This window comes from Camelina sativa, chromosome 17, assembly GCF_000633955.1.
Source record: "Camelina sativa cultivar DH55 chromosome 17, Cs, whole genome shotgun sequence".
NCBI lineage: Eukaryota > Viridiplantae > Streptophyta > Magnoliopsida > Brassicales > Brassicaceae > Camelina > Camelina sativa.
In genome coordinates, this window is record NC_025701.1 from 4,481,436 (window position 1) to 4,501,936 (window position 20,501).

Sequence of the window (20,501 nt, forward strand, 5' to 3'; positions counted from 1 at the left end):
CTGTCATTAGGTAACAAATATGAGTAATATGACGCGGCGCATATCTTACATTAAGTTTAATGGCTCCAAACTTCCTAATTGTCACACTCACACAACAACTCACAACTCAGTGTAAGGTAGGATTTGTTTTATGAATCTAAACAAAAACTTAGTTGTTTTTAATGTGGAAGCGATCAATTTTTCTTTTTAACTTTTTCGTATTGTTAGAATGTTTGTGCTTGATTATGCAAGTTGCAAAACCTAGTCCTGATAAAGGACGATCTACTATACTTCGTGTTAAGATGGAATCGTTATAAACGGACAAGGTTGTTTAGCCTTTGCCCTGACCAAAACGATTATCTGGGCTTATTATGGGGGCCTATAAGATGGGCCAAGTGTGTATGTCATGATGGGAGAGAAGGATCGGATCAGCTCTGACTAGTGACCATGTTAAACAGAATTATATAGATCATAACGAGATAATGACTGATAATTTATTGAAAAGAAAACTTATTCATATATTGCTAACATTATTGTAAATTTGTAATCTTTGAATGTAAAACTAACTTTAGCTTAAGCAAACAACTAAACGTCGACAAGGAATAATAGAGAGAAAACAGCTAAACATCAAACGATTAACATAGCTCTTATAGTTTAAATTTTACTTCGTGGCAGGAGGAATTGCGCCTGCAATTCTTGAACATTGCTCTTTCAACATTGGAGGAAAAAATGGCTTGATTGGGAGTTTCGGCAAGCAATTGGCTTCACCTTCCAAAAATGCTTTGCAGCAAGCTGGACCAATGTTTCCAAATCGTCTGCTAAGTATGGCTTGAGAAATTTCTGTGATACATCCCGGAATATTCATCAAGGATGACCAACATTTTGCAATATCAGGGAACCCTGGCATGCCGGGGCTGGGTTGGAATGGAAAAGGAAAGGGAAGTTGTGGTAGCTGAGCATTTGTAGAGACAACAACAGATATGATCACTAGAAGAAGAACAACATTCTTGATAGACATAATTGAGAAATCTTAGAATTGATGAAAATATTAACTCTATGTAAAGTTTGTTTTTTGATTGATGAACAATAACAAGAGCCTTGCCCGTTTATTTATACGAAAACAGTGCTTATATGGTATTAATTGTGATGATCAAAACGTCTTTGATCAGTCTTAAATTAGTCTTTTTCAAATTAAAACAGAATCAAAACGTCCGATGATGAAACGGACGACATCAATTAAATAGTATTAAGAAGACGTGCCCGATAACTAAGCCAGTACATCTTAATGAAACCGGTTTATAATCCTTCGATTTAATTTTAAATTGATTTGAATCGGTTTGATTCTAATTACAAATGGCATGAAATTATAATGAGATGATATTTCGTGATGGACAGCCGGGACAAAGTGGCACGAAATTATGATGTTCCCGTGATAATTCCAAGTAAATGCTCAACCAAATACATACATGTTGCTTCTTATTCGTTTTCCTCTAAATGAATTTGGGAAATAAAAAGAAAAAAAAAAAACTCAAAGCAAGTCCACACAAAATAATCAACGGTTGACTTTGCCTTTGAATGATTAGTACTTGCATTTTTATAAGAGTCTAAATGGTCCACTTATAACTCAACCGGCCATTGTTCCCGAATATTATAACAACTCCTCAGAATCGCGCGACAGTCCAAGCTGATAAACTAAAGAGTACCACCTGGAAATATCCTACTTTATAGCATCTCAGGTATGGTATTTCCAATATAATATATCTAAAATAATATATCCAAATTTCATCAAGAACTTTCTCGAGTTCTTTCTTCTCTCTCGACGGCGACGACAAAACGTTGAAGGTGATGAAGTTTCAACAAGCCACAGATCGGGCATGGTAATTTCCGGATAATGCCAATAATGGTGATTAAATGGTTACTTTTACTGTATCATAAGGACTACTTGTGACATGCTGTGATTATAGAGAAAATAAATATATCCAAAGATTACATAATATAATCGACTGAATAACATAAACGAAAAGAAGTAATCATGTTAAGGATTCGATTAAAAACAATGTTTTTAAAACCGGACCGGTAACTGAACCGGGAAAGCTTCTGGGTCATGAGTCAACATAGTTCGACCGGGGTCAACCGGGTTCAATTGATTTTGATCATATTTTTATGAATAATAGGTATGGATATGTTTTCTAATTTTTTTCAATGATTAAAACTATGATATAATTGGATATACCAAATAAAATATTTCAATAACCATAATGATTTAAAATTTTTTAAAAAGTAATAAACTCAAAGTGTAACAAACTCAAAGTATAACCAATACTAGTAAAATATTTTAGAAATTCAAATCTAAAACCAATAAGAGGAGTGTAGAACATTCAATCTTCATTCTCTAAAAAAACCCTACTATTGCTAATTTGCTAAGAAGAAAACTAGAAAAGGTAATTAACTAAATTAATTGCATTCATTTTTACAAAAAAAAATAGAACCCGGTTTTATCCGGTTTAATGGTTCACTGGTTTTTGGTTTTTTGGCGGGTTGATATGGTTTTTTACCGGTTCAATTTCTTTTGGGTTTTGATATTAACCCAACCCGGACATGTTGCCGGTTTGCGGGTTAATGTGGTTCGACCGTCGGTCCGGTCCGGTTTTGAAAACATTGATTAAAAGACAGAAGAGTAGAACGAAGTTATCTTGTTAGTTGTTACCCCATGTTTTTTTTCGCTATTTGATATGAGTGATAAATTATTTGTGGAATGCTATGGATATAGTTACACAACCCACGATAAGTTAACAATGCAAATTGTGTACTACTACTAATCACAAATCCCAAATCCCAAAAATCATATTCATTGCCATAATTTTTGTAATCAAATGCATACAAATTAATCAGATAACATAGTATCGGTTTCCGTAAGTATCTCAACTCTCTAGACTAAGTCATGACATTAATCACTCCTATCGAAAAATTAATAAAAGAATTTATGATACAATTGAATAAAATGAACGAGGAAATATCCTATATATGTCCTTAACACATGGGTCGTACCAAATGTCGGCAGACTCCATGCACGTAACTTCATGACCACGTGGATCCTCACACACTCCACTACGATCTACGAAGCAACCTCCCTCTTCCTCGTTTTCGACGGTTCTCACGTGGCATACTGTCAATGGTCAGGGTTTCCAAGTTACATTAACCAATTATATCTTGTCACGCGTCACAAACCTTTGTCAACTCTTTATATAATTCCCCCACCTTCCATGTCGCCGTGTTACTCGAAAAAAACAATCACAAACATCCAAAAACAAACTTTGATCTTAAAAAGTCATAGCAGCATGATTCATACTAAGACCGGGTCAGGTCGTCGGATCCTGACTTTTCCGGCTGTGCAACCATGCGAATCAATCTCCATAGTCACCTTACTCGACTCACTCATTCAACTCGCCGGCGACATTCTCACATTCAAGTCGAAACACTTCTCCACCAATAAACAAAGCTTCAGAGAAACTCTAAGGCGAATCCAAAACCTAGTTCTCGTCTTCGAAGAGATCCGGATCCGAGTCGGGACTCCGAGACGCTATTTCCACCACGACTCTGCTGCTGTCTTGAGTCTCAAGGAGATCCACGTCATCTTCCAGAAGCTCAAGTTCCTTGTAGAAGACTGCACAAGAGACGGAGCTAGGCTATGTATGATGATGAACTCTGATCAAGTCTCGGATCACCTCCGTGTCCTGACTCGATTCATATCCACCAGTCTTGGTGCGTTCCCTGTTGCATCCGTTGACTTACCGAGCGAAGTCAACGAGCTGGTTGACTTAGTGGTGCGGCAAACTCGTAAGTATGGAGTCAAACTTGAAACAAATGATATACGGGTCATGAGCTCTGTTAATCGGATCCTTGCTCTGTTCGAGAACAGAGTTATTCCTGATCCGGATGAAATAAACATGATACTAGATCACGTAGGGATAAGAAAATGGGGAGACTGCGTCAAAGAGATCAACTTTCTCGGAGAAGAGATAGCTGCGGAGCGGTTAGATGAGAAGAAGAAGCAGAAGAATAGTAACGTTCGAGTCAAGCTTCTCAGTAGCTTAATGGGGTTCATATGCTATTGCAGATGCGTTATACTTCGACGGATCGAGAGAGATGATGCTCATCATCATAACGTAGATGATAATGACAAAGACCAAGACTTGATTCGAGGATTAAGAGTTGAGGATCTCCTTTGTCCAATCTCACTAGAGATTATGATGGATCCTGTGGTTATAGAAACAGGGCACACATATGATCGGAGCTCAATTACAAAATGGATCGGATCCGGTAACATCACGTGCCCTAAAACCGGAAAGATTCTCGCGAGTACTGATTTGGTTGACAACGTTTCCGTGAGGCGAGTGATATATAATCACTGCAGAACAAACGGCATCGTTTTGACGAGTATTGTTGTTGGCCGGAGAAGGAAGACTCAAGACGACGTGGTGCCGGAGAGTTTGGCTGCAAAGGGAGCTGCGAAACTCATGGCAAAGTTTCTCACTTCAGAGCTACTCAATGGCGACATGGAGATGATTTACAGAGCCGTGAGAGAGATTCGTGTTCAGACCAAGACAAGTAGTTTTAACAGGTCTTGTCTGGTTAAAGCTGGTGCCGTGAGTCCACTCTTAAGGCTTCTTAGCTCCGAAGATTCCAAGGTTCAAGAAAACGTTCAAGAAAACGCAATGGCTGGGATCTTGAATCTTTCAAAGCACGTTACTGGTAAATCCAAGATTGTTGGAGAAGGGTTGAAGATCATCGTAGAGATTCTCAACGAAGGAGCTAAAACAGAGACGAGACTATACGCTGCTTCTGCTCTGTTCTATCTATCTTCCGTTGAAGATTACAGCAAACGGATCGGAGAAAATAAAGATTCGATTCCGGGGCTGATGAAGATCGTTAAAGGAGAAGATTACGGCGGTTCGGCGAAACGCAACGCGTTGCTCGCGGTTATGGGTTTGTTGATGCAGTCTGATAACCATTGGCGTGTTCTCGCCGCCGGAGCTGTTCCTATACTTCTTGATCTGATGAGATCGGAAGATACCAGCGGCGAACTCACGGCGGATTGTTTAGCGACGCTAGCGAAGCTGGCGGAGTATCCTGATGGGACGATTGGGGTGATCCGACGTGGCGGTTTGAAACTCGCGGTGAAAGTTTTGTCTTCGTCGGATGTTTTGCCGGCGGTGAAACAGCACTGTGTTGGTCTGATTCTGAACCTTTGTCTTAACGGAGGTCGTGACGTCGTTGGGGTTCTGGTGAAGAACACGTTAGTTATGGGGTCGCTTTACACGGTGTTAAGTAACGGCGAATATGGGGGAAGCAAAAAGGCTAGCGCGCTTATCAGAATGATCCATGAGTTCCAGGAGAGGAAAACCGGTTCGTCCGGTTCAGTTGAACCAAGTCTTCAAAGAGGACGGTTTGTTCACGCCTGGTGATTTTGGTTATTTACCAAAAAGTAACTCTTGAGTATTTCTTTTCAACCATTGGGCCACAACATGCCAGACCATCAACTTCTTCTTCTCATCTTCTTCCTCTGCCCGGACTTGAACTCATGAGGTGAAGAGTACTTTTGTATCCCTCAAACCAAATGAGCTAACAAATCCAGGCAACTCTTGAGTATTTCAAAGAGTTATTTACCAAAAAGAAACTTAAAGGGTGAAATTCATTTTTTTTTTTTACATATGTAAGTAGTATTTGATGTATAAACCAAAGAGGGATGGCATTAAGCTTCATGTTTTTTGAGAAGCTGTGTAGTCCATACTTCATACTGTAATTTTTTTTCTTCATAGATGTATAAATTAATTAATAAAAACAATTACAATATGAAGTCAAACTACTTAACTTTTTAATGCTGCTTGTGACCTAGAATTAACATTACAAATATATTTTGGTACCTAACTTTTTCGAGTTTAGTTGGAATCTTATAATCTATAATTCATATAGAATTTTCCAATTTTAATTTTAAACTGGATTTGACTCGAAAGCTAATTTATTATTATTATTATTATTATTGATTGTAAATTATGAGAACTATTACATATGATTATACCATGGACAATTCTTTTCAATCCTATTAGATTCACTACATACACTGCTCCATGTTTTTTATGGACACTTCCTTCTCAATGCTCACCTTCAATTGTATATAGAGTCACGACGAACATCGATAATTGCACACCACTAGAAATAATCTGTAAATTTGCCTCTATTAATCTGCACAATTAATAAATCGCATTATACAACACTCAAACCCCAGACCTCTTGGTGTAGAAGCATTAATAAACCCTAGACCAACCATTGTATAATATATTTAATTATTTTTAAAATATATTATGTATTTTTGTTATTTTCAGAAAATCACATAAAAAGTTTTATGACGATTATAATGAAAATAATTAAGAAAATTTTAAATTGAAATGACGAAATTAGAAGCCCATAATCTAATCTAAATAGACTTTTTTGTAAAGTATTTATTGGATTTGAATTGGAAACCCATTATCTAAATAAATTATATATATTTTTATAAAAATCTTTTGAAGAAACCACAAAAAATTGCAAGAAGGATGAAAAGAGATAAAAAAATAACCCGGAGAATTCAACAAACCAAAACCTAAATAATAATATATCGGTAGTTTTTTTATTGATGAAGAGAGATGAAGAGGCAAAGAGTAATCGAGTTAGATCGTGTGGTGAAGACAAAGCTCAACATAGATTGGGACGATGCTTTGGCCGAGGAAGATGTTCCCGAGCTTGAGATCATCGGAACTGACAAAATTCCGCCCCCTGAGCCTACTATCTCCGGCGAGGAATCCGCCGTTTGCGTGCGATCCCTCAGGGATAACGAACTAGACGAGCATCTGAAGCGTCAGAGATCACTTCTGATTCTTTTAGGTGACAAGTTGCCAGATAAAGGCGACAAAATCCGCAACAGAATTGGAGACATTGAGTACGAGAAACAGCGAAGGATGTTGCAACGGACCAAACCGGTTTGTCTTTTTCTTTTACCTTTTTTAACTTCTTGCTGCATCATTTTGTGTTTTGACTGTGATGTGTGGAAGATAATGTAGTATGTGTTTGGATGATCTGATTGGTTCTGGCTAAAGCAGCTTCTCATTGGTTCTTACCTTTTCACTTGTCTGATACAATGTCTTGTCTTGTGACACTTGCTTATTTTAGCAGGATGCGGACAATGATGGATGTCAGATTCTGGAGAAACCGAGAAGCTCAGGTATCTTGTTGTCAGGTTTATCCCTCAGCTAATGTTGGTGTAAAAGTGTAAAACTTTGTCTCTTAATATGTTAAGTTCTTCCAGGTGTGTCTAGGCAAGAGAATACAGCCTCAAAAGACTCTTCTAGACAAAGGTCGAGTGACAATCCCAAAGTATGGTGTTTCTTACATTTCCTGTTTTTTAAAATCCTTTTACGTGCCTGCTTCTTGATGTAAATTGATATACTTTGTTTAACAGGTGGATGCTCAACCCGTGAAGCTATTTAATGACAAAACACAAGATTTGGAACGTGGAAGCTGGAAAGGCAAATTCAATAGAGATTCAATAGTAGAGAAAAGTAATGGGTGGCGATCGCTGCCAAGATTAAGTAAGTGTAATGTAAGTGAAAGAAACTTTTATTCTGGATCTAAGGATCCAAAAGGGAATCGAAAACTCAATGGTAAAGCAAAGCCAAAGGAATCTTCTCCTTATTTACTAGTCGACGATGATGATGACGAAGACGATGTAGTTGGCTATGAAACTCCCAGGTCTATATCTTTTCTCCCTGATACTACTTCAGAGATTTTCTTGCATGTCTTTTCAAGTTCAAGATTGTTGGTTACTACTATGTATGACATACCCTGTGGCTCTTGCTAACCATTGTTCAGAAGAGAATTTAGTATACTTATATGTGCATCTTTTTATCACAGGGAGCGGAGTGTGAAAACAACACCATCACAGAGTTCAAGCTGCAAGAAGGTATGTCATCTTATGCCATACAATTGTATTCTTGTACGTAATTAATTTATGAAAGGACATTAGCTCCCTTTCTGACACTTTTTTTTATAGAAATCAGATGATCAAGTGATTAATTTGGATGAAGATGAACCTCAGTCTCCGACGGTACTAGAGGAAGCATGTGAACTTCCTGAAGGGTAAAAATAGAGTTACTTCTGTTTATCTTCATCAATTGACTGGCCCTTCCTTCCTTGTTGGAATAACCTAAATTTTGGTGAAATCTGCAGGTTACCGGAAGATATTTACTACCCATCAAGGTGTGTAAAAAGTTACCTTGTAGTTGGTTTTATGTTTACTAATTGTGAACGTCAATAAGATAAATGACTATTTTTTCTTTTTTCCCATTTCATCTAGTGATCAAAGGGACGGGCGAGACCTTGTTCAAGTGTCTCTTGAAGATCTGAAATGTCTTTCACCTGGAGAATATCTTAAGTCGCCAGTTATAAATTTCTACCTCAGGTGTTTCTTAAGTACCGACTTGCATACTTGCATCATTATCTCTCTCTCTCTCTCATGTTATGGCTTTTATGTGATTATTTTCGCTTCTGTTTGACTAGGTTCTTGCAGCACCATGTATTTTCAACGAATGAGACAGTTGCTCATTGTCATTTCTTCAATACGTTTTTCTACAAGAAGCTCACAGAAGCTGTTTCATACAAGGTGATTCTTTTCCCTGATTCCTTTGAAGAATAAGATAACGAATCAATGGTTCTCAGCTCATTATTTTTGGTTTGCATCTCAAAATATTTAAAGCCCTCGAGATGCTTTAAGTTTCAGTATTCATATGCAACGCTAACTAGAATTGAGATGAAAATGAAAATACTACCTCTTCTTTTGCATCTTGTGATTTCTTCTTGGTTATTCGTGTTGATCGGTCTCTTCGTCTTCACCTTTCAATATGATCAGGGTAATGACAAGGATGCATTTTTTGTAAGGTTCAGGCGGTGGTGGAAGGGTTTAGATCTATTCCGTAAATCATATATATTTATTCCAATACATGAAGAGTAAGTCATTTACTGACCGTTGTCTATTGAAACCTATGATTGCATCTTTATGGCATGAAGAGTAGTTTTTTTTGTCGTCTAAGCTCTGAGGATTATGCAAAAAACTGCTATCTTAGATCAGAGTTATCGCATCTCAGTCTGTACCAGTTGATAAATGGTTTAATGGTCTTTTTCTTCCTCTTGGATGTTTCAGTCTCCACTGGAGCTTGGTAATAATTTGCATCCCAGACCAGGAAGACGAATCGGGATTGACTATAATTCATTTAGATTCATTGGGACTTCACCCAAGAAGTTTGATTTTCAATAATGTCAAAAGGTGAGAGACTCAAGGAACCCGTACCAATGATTTGAATCTGATTACATAAAGTTTCTCAGTGTTAAGACCATCTTCATATATATTCGAAATTTGTGGTTTTAATTACAACTTATTGTTGCAGGTTTCTGAGAGAGGAATGGAACTATCTAAACCAAGATGATTCAATGGATTTACCAATTTCAGCAAAAGTATGGAGAGACCTTCCCAATATGATCAACGAAGCTGAAGTGCAGGCTAGTCCTTTATCACTTCTTACGTTGCAATATATATAGTGTCTAAAGACAAATTATAGTATTCATCTATTTTTATTCATCACCAACTCAGGTTCCGCAACAGAAGAATGATTTCGACTGTGGTTTGTTCGTGCTCTTCTTCATAAAACGTTTCATCGAAGAAGCTCCTGAAAGGCTGAAACTAAAGGATTTGGGAATGGTGCGTTTCTCTTCTACCTCCTCCTGATCTCTTCTAAAGTAGTATATGTTTGTTAGCACTAACTCGTTTTCTTGAGTCCATCTCCAGATTCACAAGAAGTGGTTTAAACCCGATGAAGCTTCCGCTTTAAGGATCAAAATCTGGAACATTCTCGTTGATCTATTCCGTAAGGGTAACCAAACAGATTAAACGCTGTATAGAAGAGATTCTCCTTGAGATCCGTGTTGTGTTTGGCCACTCTTAAGTCTTAACTAAGAAATGAAAGAAAAGTTTTTTGTTCACGGGTCCTTTTCTTGCAAGTCCTGTAATAACTAAGCATGATGTAATCACAACAAATCAACTACGAGCCAATAGGCAAATAGTAATGAATCCGAATGAAAGCTAACATTGCTGCAACGGTTCAAATAACACAGCTTTTGCAAATCTTCACGTCTTACATGCTATCTTTATAACGACTCAGTCAACAGTTTCTCTCAAGCATTTTAAAATTGTTTTAGTCTCCCCTCTAAATAATCCATTTAACTCAGATTGTTACAACATTGAAGAACCTAAAACAGAGGATAGCAAAACTTAAAGCGGGTTTGTATCCCAAAGATGCAGAGCATTCTGTATTAGCCCAGGCTAGGCCATGATTCTGCGCCTTCTACTAATCTCTCTCTCTCTCTCTCAGTGATGCTTTTGTCTTGTTTTAGTCCCTGCAAATACGCAACAAAACATCAGTATCAATCAGTATGACTGACTTCTTTAGTCACGAGGTTATAATTTGTTACATGGACTAATAATGAGTCTAATGATCAGAGATCTTAAAAATAGAGTAAATTCTTGGTGAATAAAAATTCATTAGAATCAATATAGAGATCAGTGTTATTATCCGTCCAATAGCAAAATCATGAGTACTGATAGTGCAACATATAGTGGAATTAATTATCCCTGGTATAACATATGTTCTAATGAATTCATTGACTTGTCTCTACTATTTTCTAAGTTTAACCTATTATCCAGCGAATAGGACTATAAGAGATCTGATTCCTAAAGATTAAACACGCATCCTACATGCACGCTACTCAAAGCTTTGCTACACTCATTTAAACTAACAACTATTATGCATCTGTTAAGCAAAACAAGGCACGTATCATGACAAACACATCATTAAACCAAACAGATTGGAAGAAGGTTACTTACCAGTACTTAATCAAGCCGTCCCAGCCACATGTTGCGACTTTACTCTGTTCCAGAGGATGCCACTCGGCTCCAATGCATACTCCATTGTGACACTTAAGAGTCCTAAAGACTTTGCAGCTCTTCCAGTCCCAAAACCAGCACTTACCCTCACCATCTCCTGACATTACAAACCGTCCATCTGGCGAGAAATTAACTTGGCATGCATAACCAGCAGCAATGTGCCCTGCAAACCTCTTCTTTTTATTCAGCTGAAACCTTTCTCGAGTACTGTAGATCAGAATCTGGTTATCCAAGCTCTGCGCAGCAAGCCAATTACCATTCGGGTGGACAGAAATCGAAGGCATAGAGTGCATATGGGGCTCACTAATATACTTGATAACCACGGGGATTCCGAATTCCCACACTCGCAAAGACTTATCATCGCTAGATGTGACAAATCTTCTGTTATTGTCCACAAACGTGATTGTATTAACCGCACCCAAGTGCTGATCATACTCTTGTGTAATCTCCCCAGTATTAATATCCCACTGCACAATCTTCTTATCACTCATACCAGCCAACAAAATGTTCTGCTTGTCATCATCAGGATTCAGCTTAACCACATATGGAATCTTCCCGGTGGAGAAAGTCGAGATAACCTGACCAGTCTCCGTGTCCCAATACTTAATGTTCTTATCATACCCAGCAGTTAAGAACTTAGTCCCATCATTGGAGAAGCAAATATCCCTCACAGCTTTGCCGTGACCCATGTAGGTCCTCATGCATTTACCAGAGTTATACACATCCCAAATCTTAACCTTACAATCCATACCTGCAGAGAGAAGCAAATGTCCATGCTTTGGGAAGAACCTAATAGCAGAAACACCTTTCGTGTGACCACTCCATGTATGAACCAAACGTTTTGGAATGTAACAATGATCGTTGTTGGCCTTTGCATCTTTAGGAGCCTCAATCCAAGACCTCCCTTGGTAATCTTTCTCCTCTTTACCATGGAAGGTACTCTTATCCGCGTAATGCTCTCCTTTAGCTTCGTTTTGTTGTCCCTTCTCTTCCTTCTTCTTGGCATGCTCCTCCGCATACTTCTTCTGCTCCTCAGTCAACTCTCCCTGAACAACCTCCTTCTTCCTCGACCAAGGACTCTTCCTATTCCTCGTAAGCCAAGCTTCACTCTCCGGATTCTCAGCCTCAGGCTCAATCTCTACCTTTTTCTCTTCCCCATCTCTCTCCTCTTTGTTCTTCTCAATCTTCCTCCGCTTCTGCTCACTCTGCCGAACATTATAAACCGATTCACCGTCGTTCTTCCTCAACGCCTCCACATCGCCGACGTAATTCATCCCAGACGGATCCGCAGCGTAACCATGCTTCTGAAACGTATTGTGCTGCTCATCAAACACAAAGGATCCAATCGAAGCATCTTCCACAGACCCTAGCTTGTGATTCCGCATCCCCTGAGCGATCCCGTCTTTCGCATACGGGTGCGCGGGGCCGAGTATCGGAGCCCAGAGCTGTTCATAGGTAGGGTTAGTCACGACGACGTGTTGAGTCGGATTAATCGGCTTCGAATTCGATTGGTTCACGTTAGCCACCGTGAGAGCTAGCGCTGTATCGTCTACCTCCGGTGCTGATGATTTCGTCTTTAACATACGAAGCGGTGAAGATTCCGGTGAAGATACAACGGCTTCTTCATCTTCGTCGTATGATTGAATCAGATCCATCTCTACGATTTTGCTCACACCAAAGTTGTTTCTTCGCCTCTGTTTCTCTTCTCTACTAAAAGGGTTTTAATGTTTTATAATTCCTAAATCCAATAAGGGTTGCAATTTTGAAAGATTGACCCTGACTTTTGTTTTATTTTCATATTCACCCCGATAGTGTATTTATTTGACATTTACGTCCCCGGGTAAAATCACACCAAGTCAAACCGATATAAACCGGAAGAAACAAAAGTTAATTAAGGTTTCTAGTGTTTTGACGGTGGCGAGATAAAATAAAAGATATTAATAAAACATGGAGAGGCCAATAATGTTTTACATAGCTTGGTTCATATATATCTCCGTAAGTCCGAAACTCATACAATGCATTTTCATAACAACTTCGTGAAAAGATAACGAAGATTGGTAACTGTTAGTTAGAGCCAAATAAAAACCCAAGTTATTTACTTTTATATTTTTTGCATCATTGTGGTTATAGTCAATATGTAACCAAAAAGTTAAGAGCTAATTGACTACTGCCTAATCAATTTAATCAGTTCTTAAGATAATGAGTACATATAATTAACAATAATTGTGTACATAGATATATGTAACATGTTTGTATTATTGTATCTCCTTTATAATAAAAGAAAAGTACACAACATAGGTTTTTGTAGATTTTATATTTTTAATAAATGGTTACAAATAGGTTATAGATAAGTTATAGATTAATCCTTTGGTTACACCTAAATATTAGGGATATTCCAAATTGATAATTAATATATTAATGGTAACAAATAAATAATGGATATTCCATACTATATTTTTGGAAGATTTTAGTCATATATCAAGTTGTTTCCAAAAATTTTTAAATACAATATTACAAATTTATTTTTCACAGATTTTATCGATAGACCACAACGTTAACCAAAATAGATTATGAAATTGATAAATTGATTGGTTACAAGTTAAATAGTGGGTTAAAAGAGAAATTACGAAATAAAATTTAACCAGTATTATAACACGGGTACTTATCCAGAATCATTAACAATATAAAACTTACAAAATAGCTGTTTTTTTTTCAAGCCTTCATATTTAGCATATAATTTTATTGCATAATATTTTATACAAAAAAAACTTTAAAAAATAATATAAATTATCTTTGATATAAAAAATACAATATAAATAAATGATTTTCAACCCGTGCTCTTTAATCTAGTATACTCATAAAACACATGTACTATCTAATATATAAACATAAAACATATAGAGAGAAAGAGAGAGAGAGAGAGAGAGAGTTATACTAGCTACGAAGTGAAAATAACTATTCCGAAAGTAATTCTAGATATTTGGAAAATAACTCTAGATACGAGATTCTCTTCCCCCTTCATATTATTGTGAAAATAACTATTCGGAAAGTAACTCTAGATATTTGGAAAAAAATATTGTTATCCAAAAAAACATACAATAGCAAGAACCTGATTAACGAGAAACTCCACATTAATCACCAGAAAGTGTAGGTCTCAGTAAAAATAAAGCTGAGAGATATAAACCTTGACATGATTTATTCTTAATGTGTTTAGGTTTTAAAGATAACAAAAGATTTCATTAGTGAAGCACATATTTTATTTCATACATTAAATGTAGATGAGATTAAATTTTCCATACATAAAATAAATAAAAGATACGTAGATATTAGGCATCCTATGAAGATTTTTAAAGCATGTTCAAGGACACTTGGGTCCTCCTTTGGAGTTTTTGATATCACGGTAGCAAGGACATTCATCTTTGTTTCCATAAGTGCCCGATGGAACACAATTACACTTCTCACAACATATATTGCAGTCCTTGATGCACTCTTCATGTTTTCTGTCATTCTTTGAGCATCTCACATTGCACTTTTCACCGCATGCTGCTAATTCATTTAAGCATTAATTGTATATAAAATGTTAGAATCTCAGACAAGCAGTGGGTTTAAATGATAAATTTATCTACAATATGTAACTAAATTTAAGTATAATACTTACACGAATCAGCGCTTGAAAGTGCGAAAAATGAAGACGTGAAGAGAAGAGAGATTATGAAGAATTGTACAACTATGAGTTTCATCTTCACTTTTGGTTAGATTTCAAAACCTTTATCTTTATTTCAATAAGAGTAAAGAAGAAAACTTAAAGATTGCAAAGAGACAGTAGTGATGAAGATGAAATGTAGATACAAAGGGGGATTACTTATAGTTAAGAATTTGAACTGAAATGTTTATTATCTTTATCCATTTTAAATAAAAAAAAAAATGCAAATGAAAGATTTCTTACTGAAGAAAAAAAGAAAGATTTCTTACTTGTTATGTCAATGTATTTATGAATTAGTAATTTGTTTCTTAAAGGATGTTATTGGATTGATTAACATCAGATTCTAGATGAGATTTAAAATTATTAAAAAATTATTTAAATTACAAAACCAATAAAACCTCTTTATAGTACATAGATATTATCTCTATCTAGACTATATGAAATTGCTTAAATTTAATATTTTAAAAATAATGGCTAATTCGGAAGTGTATCTCTGCTCAGGGAATTTTCCCTATAATTAATACTTAAACGGCATGTTTCGTGTAGTGGATATTGAAAATAGTTGACAATGTAAAAAAGAAAAAAAAAATCATAATCAGATTCATTTCTCTTTTCACAAAAAAAATATATAAAAAAAGCAGATTCATTTCTATGGTTGATTCTCACGAACGAACGGATACCGGCAGAAGGAACGACCCTTGATAAGTAAATAACTTGTAACAATGTCCTTTTCTTCTCCTTCAAATAATTTACATTCTCTTTCACTTTGATCATGTATGTTGTCGCTTGATCTATAAGTTGAGGTATTGGTAACTGTTAGTTAGAGCCAATAAAAACCCAAGTTATTTACTTTTATATTTTTTGCATCATTGTGGTTATAGTCAACATGTAACCAAAAAGTTAAGAGCTAATTGGGTGTTCATAGAGGGACTACTGCCTAATCAATTTAATCAGTTCTTAAGATAATGCGTACATATAATTAGGAATAGTTGTGTACGTAGATATATGTAACATATGTTTGTATTATTGTATATACGCATAAAACACATGTACAATCTAATAAACATAAAACATATAGAGAGAAAGAGAGAGATATACTAGCTAGGAATTGAAAATAACTATTCGGAAAGTAACTCTAGATATTTGGAAAAATAACTCTAGATATGAGATTCTCTCCCCCCCTTCATATTATTGTGAAAATAACTATTCGGAAAGTAACTCTAGATATTTGGAAAAAAATATTGTTATCCAAAAAAACATACAATAGCAAGAACCTGATTAACGAGAAACTCCACATTAATCACCAGAAAGTGTAGGTCTCAGTAAAAATAAAGCTGAGAGATATAAACCTTGACATGATTTATTCTTAATGTGTTTAGGTTTTAAAGATAACAAAAGATTTCATTAGTGAAGCACATATTTTTTTCATACATTAAACGTAGATGAGATTAAATTTTCCATACATAAAATAAAAGATACGTAGATATTAGGCGTCCTATGATGATTTTTAAAGTATGTTCAAGGACACTTGGGTCCTCCTTTGGAGTTTTTGATATCACGGTAGCAAGGACATTCATCTTTGTTTCCATAAGTGCCCGATGGAACACAATTACACTTCTCACAACATATATTGCAGTCCTTGATGCACTCTTCATGTTTTCTGTCATTCTTTGAGCATCTCACATTGCACTTTTCACCGCATGCTGCTAATTCATTTAAGCATTAATTGCATATAAAATGTTAGAATCTCAGACAAGCAGTGGGTTTAAATGATAAATTTATCTACAATATGTAACTAAATTTAAGTATAATACTTACACGAATCAACGCTTGAAAGTGCGAAAAATGAAGACGTGAAGAGAAGAGAGATTATGAAGAATTGTACAACTATGAGTTTCATCTTCACTTTTGGTTAGATTTCAAAACCTTTATCTTTATTTCAATAAGAGTAAAGAAGAAAACTTAAAGATTGCAAAGAAACAGTAGTGATGATGATGAAATGTAAATACAAAGGGGGATTACTTATAGTTAAGAATTTGAAGTGAAATGTTTATTATCTTTATCCATTTTAAATAAAAAATATGCAAATGAATGATTTCTTACTTGTTATGTCAATGTATTTATGAATTAGTAATTTGTTTCTTAAAGGATGTTATTGGATTGATTAACATCAGATTCTACATGACATTTAAAATTATTGAAAAACTATTTAAATTACAAAACCAAAAACCTCGGCTAATAGAAAATGGACTTTTAAGATTCCAAGGGCCATCAATCACTACTGAAACCTCTTTACAGTACATATATATTATCTCTATCTAGACTATATGATAAATTGCTCAACTTTAACATTTACAAAATAATGGCTAATTCGGAAGTGTTTCTCTGCTCCGGGAATTTTATTTTTATTTTTTCTTGTGTGGTTATAATTAATAATACTTAAACGACAAGTTTCGTGTAGTGGATATTGAAAATAGTTGACAACTTAAAAAAGAAAAAAAAATCATAATCAGATTCATTTCCCTTTGCACAGAAAAAAAAAAGAAAAAGCAGATTCATTTCTATGGTTGATTCTCACGATCGAATATCGGCAGAAGGAACGACCCTACTTGTAACAATGTCCTTTTCTTCTCCTTCAAATAATATACCTTCTCTTTCGCTTTGATCATGTATGTTGTCGCTTGATCTATAAGTTGAGGTATTGGTAACTGTTAGAGCCAATAAAAACCCAAGTTATTTACTTTTATAATCAATATGTAACTAAAAAGTTAAGAGCTAATTGGGTGTTCAGAGAGGGACTACTGCCTAATCAATATAATCAGTTCTTAAGAATAATGCGTACATATATAATTAACAATAATTGTGTACGTAGATATATGTTTGTATTATTGTATATACGCATAAAACACATGTACAATCTAATATATAGAGAGAAAGAGAGAGAGAGAGAGTTATACTAGCTAGGAAGTGATCATATAGAGAGAAAAGGACCCTACGAGTGGGAGAACATGAGAAGAGGTTTTTCATGCGCATTCGTCGCTATGAGGTTTCGTTGTTCCCTCAAGGACGATGCAGAGCTTCCTTCTCCTATTTCTCTCCCCATATTCATTCTTTTTTTTTTTTGTTTTCCTTTATTAATTATGGTACTAAAATAAATTTCTTTCTTTTCAAATTCATCTCTGATTATATATGTAAAGATTATGGAGAAAGAGAGTCACAAATATCAAATTTGAGAGAAGAGAGTTGCGTAATTATATAGGAAAAAACAAATTATAGAGGAAAATTATGTTTTCAAAGAAAATCATTGATTTTGTGATTGCGTCTGTGAGTTTACATGCTTATTTTTGATACCAAGACTTTGTTACTATGTAATTTTCACTTAAAATTTCCATAAAAATGAGTTAATGAATCTGATGAGTTTGGTTATAATGAGTTCATGAGTTGACTACTAACACATCAATTTCTTCATTGATATTGGAAATATTTTTTTTTTGGTGAAGGTTTTAAAGAATTTTTTAGGTTTCTTAGAGCATCATTAGTGGAGTAACCCTCCTAAATTACTAACATATTAATTAATAATATAATTAATATTAAATTAATTAAAGCAATTCTAAGAGAACTTTAGCAAAAACATACCTCCACTAGAGAACCCAAAGAAGGTTGCTCAATTAACAAAATTTTACAAATTATTTATGTTATTTATACAAAATCATCCCTCCATATGCTTGATAGATTTTTCTGGTTGCATTTGTACCAATATGCAAGTCTACGTACCAGTTAGCATAGTGAACCTGCTGCTGCTTCTCCATCCATCTTAACAATCTGCTGCTTCTCTTCATCTACGTACCAGTTAAGATAGTGAACCTTTTAGATTTTTGTAGCAAGCACTGGTCGAACGGGATGAACAAAACAAGCCTTTCACGAGAGAGCTCAGACTTGGGTAGGCCATTCAAAATGCAGGCTTCCGAGACAATGAACAGACCAGCTGCTTTGGCTTGTTTACGGAACTCAGAAACTACCAATTGATGGCACTTCTATGCATTTGATACTTTGGTTCAGACCACTTGAGATATATATAACACATGAGCTATGGGAGGAAAAATGATAGTGTCAGTTACCTTCAACGGGTCTAGTTTGTGAGATAAAACTGACAACAATGGTGTAAGCTGCGATCGAAAGCTAGGAACGTCCAGGACTGATCTCATTCGGAAGCATAGCACGTACAAGATTGCCTACAGTCACAGAAAAAGTAACAAATTTAAATCATCAGTGTTAGGGGAGAAAACAAAACTCAACAGTCAACAGTGTCGCTCTGTGTAGCACCACATCTCAAGAACCTTTGCATATATCATCCCTAACATCAAACATGTGACAGAGGACTAACCAGACATCCCTAATATCTTAACCTTTTTGAGCAAAACATGTTCTTTCTTTCAAACACAATTGCACAACATATAAAGTAACTAACCTATTTGCAGAGAGAAAGAACTAAACGACAATAACAAAAGCTTCAATGAAAGGATTTGAAGCTTAGCAAACGTGACACAATGCATTTGCCACAATCATCTCCATGAGCATCAACTCACTAACTTCCTCCTCTACGTCTTCACCAGTTTATCCAGCTTCTCTGTTACAGGATAAACTAATATCTAGAGGATTCTGGCTTAAAGGTTTGAGCACCGGCTTGATGACGTTCCATCTGTAGAGACAATTGCCAAATTAGCATATCAATCTCAATTTCAATTTCAATTCCTCGTTTGATGCACATAAATAAAACCAAAGACTTACCAGACATAAAGTATGGAAGCAATCTCTTATAACGTCGTTTGAAGTAACTCCTCTGCTTCTACATTTCTTAATCCACAAGCATGAGCTTTGATTCCATCTTTTCACCACAAACAAAAAAACTAAATCATCATCCATAATTCTTGTAATTATGATCCAAGTCTAACAGATGCTTAAAAGATCAAAGAAACTTACTGTTCGAATCCGGACATTTGCAACGAGATATATGGTATTGTTCTTCCTTGCTTCGGTTTCTTCTTTGCCGTTTAATTCGCTGTCGTCGGTGGAGTTCGGACTCGGAGAGGAGATGCGTCTGAGACGCAGATCCTTGATGGTGACTCGCGGAGGATACATTCGATCGGTTTTTTTTCCTAAGAGTGATGGTGATGAGATGCGAGTCGCTGGTGGTTCAGTGATTTTTTAGTAGCGAGGATCTCTGTAGCTGAAGGAGACGAGAATCGCATCCTCTTCCGTTGGTTTGGTTCCACCAAAGCTTGAAGCTTCGTCGACTGAGAGAGAGAGAAGAGTTTTTTTAATATTTTATTAGGCAGAGTATCGGTTGCTCCAATGGCTTCCCACAGTATCGATACTCTGCTTGATGGACTCAAAAATGGATTTTTTATTCACAAATGGGGTCCAAATGTGAGAGTAACTCACAGAGTATTCCCCAGTAAAGATGGTCTTATAACATCGTATTATGGAAAGAGCTCCTTAATTTTGATGAAAACAATGTAAAAAGAAAAAAAGTCATATAGCTTTTGGCCTTTTATGATTGCGTCCGTGAGCTTACACACTAATTAATTATATATATGCATGCATCTTCTTTCCTACCAAGAGTGATATTTCAAACAGATGTGAAATTGATAACGTTAAAAAGTTTTGAGTCCAGTGAGATGCTGATTAGTACAGTAAGGTGTTTGTAGCAAAAATCATATCGAAAACCATTTCAATGGCGAAAAATAGTCAGAGAGCATGACGACAAAAAAAAAAAAAAAAAGTCAGAGC

General features: G+C 35.8%; 6 protein-coding genes and 1 long non-coding RNA gene across 11 annotated transcripts; 2 read left to right on the forward strand and 5 right to left on the reverse strand.

The window, feature by feature from the left end:
* On the reverse strand, nt 571–1,036 carry LOC109130253. The gene has a single exon (XM_019239788.1). It carries the CDS (start codon nt 995–997, stop codon nt 641–643), a length of 357 nt encoding a protein of 118 aa, XP_019095333.1. The 5' UTR covers nt 998–1,036; the 3' UTR covers nt 571–640.
* LOC104755273 (U-box domain-containing protein 18-like) lies at nt 3,270–5,845 on the forward strand. Its single transcript, XM_010477623.2, has one exon. The coding sequence runs from the start codon at nt 3,318–3,320 to the stop codon at nt 5,442–5,444; it is 2,127 nt and encodes a 708-aa protein (XP_010475925.1). The 5' UTR covers nt 3,270–3,317; the 3' UTR covers nt 5,445–5,845.
* LOC104755275 (ubiquitin-like-specific protease 1C) lies at nt 6,576–10,174 on the forward strand. Of its 2 annotated transcripts, none has more exons than XM_010477626.2 (14): nt 6,576–6,995; nt 7,186–7,237; nt 7,322–7,389; nt 7,475–7,764; nt 7,927–7,975; nt 8,066–8,151; nt 8,242–8,271; nt 8,369–8,473; nt 8,572–8,674; nt 8,921–9,018; nt 9,212–9,334; nt 9,456–9,567; nt 9,659–9,766; nt 9,854–10,174. In XM_010477626.2, exons 1-14 carry the CDS (start codon nt 6,663–6,665, stop codon nt 9,953–9,955), a joined length of 1,659 nt encoding a protein of 552 aa, XP_010475928.1. In that variant the 5' UTR covers nt 6,576–6,662; the 3' UTR covers nt 9,956–10,174. The 2 variants fall into 2 exon arrangements, with proteins under 2 accessions (XP_010475928.1, XP_010475929.1); XM_010477627.2 differs by having other exon boundaries at nt 6,577–6,995; nt 7,189–7,237.
* Nucleotides 10,134–12,706, reverse strand: LOC104755274 (pre-mRNA-processing factor 17-like). 2 transcript variants are annotated; one of them, XM_010477624.1, is made up of 2 exons: nt 10,949–12,706; nt 10,134–10,461 (listed from the first exon to the last, which is right to left on the reverse strand). In XM_010477624.1, the coding sequence occupies exons 1-2, from the start codon at nt 12,661–12,663 to the stop codon at nt 10,455–10,457; spliced, it is 1,722 nt and encodes a 573-aa protein (XP_010475926.1). In that variant the 5' UTR covers nt 12,664–12,706; the 3' UTR covers nt 10,134–10,454. The 2 variants fall into 2 exon arrangements, with proteins under 2 accessions (XP_010475926.1, XP_010475927.1); XM_010477625.1 differs by lacking the exon at nt 10,134–10,461 and having other exon boundaries at nt 10,945–12,706.
* LOC104755276 (gibberellin-regulated protein 8-like) lies at nt 14,225–14,846 on the reverse strand. Its single transcript, XM_019239360.1, has 2 exons — nt 14,667–14,846; nt 14,225–14,551 (listed from the first exon to the last, which is right to left on the reverse strand). The coding sequence occupies exons 1-2, from the start codon at nt 14,746–14,748 to the stop codon at nt 14,367–14,369; spliced, it is 267 nt and encodes an 88-aa protein (XP_019094905.1). The 5' UTR covers nt 14,749–14,846; the 3' UTR covers nt 14,225–14,366.
* LOC109124952 (gibberellin-regulated protein 8-like) lies at nt 16,106–16,685 on the reverse strand. Its single transcript, XM_019239344.1, has 2 exons — nt 16,530–16,685; nt 16,106–16,414 (listed from the first exon to the last, which is right to left on the reverse strand). The coding sequence occupies exons 1-2, from the start codon at nt 16,609–16,611 to the stop codon at nt 16,230–16,232; spliced, it is 267 nt and encodes an 88-aa protein (XP_019094889.1). The 5' UTR covers nt 16,612–16,685; the 3' UTR covers nt 16,106–16,229.
* On the reverse strand, nt 18,288–20,483 carry LOC109130139. 3 transcript variants are annotated; one of them, XR_002036249.1, is made up of 5 exons: nt 19,692–20,483; nt 19,500–19,596; nt 19,180–19,410; nt 18,830–18,943; nt 18,288–18,742 (listed from the first exon to the last, which is right to left on the reverse strand). It is a non-coding gene; the product is annotated as an uncharacterized LOC109130139 (long non-coding RNA). The 3 variants fall into 3 exon arrangements; XR_002036248.1 differs by having other exon boundaries at nt 18,288–18,745; nt 19,500–19,584; nt 19,692–20,482; XR_002036247.1 differs by having other exon boundaries at nt 18,288–18,745; nt 19,692–20,481.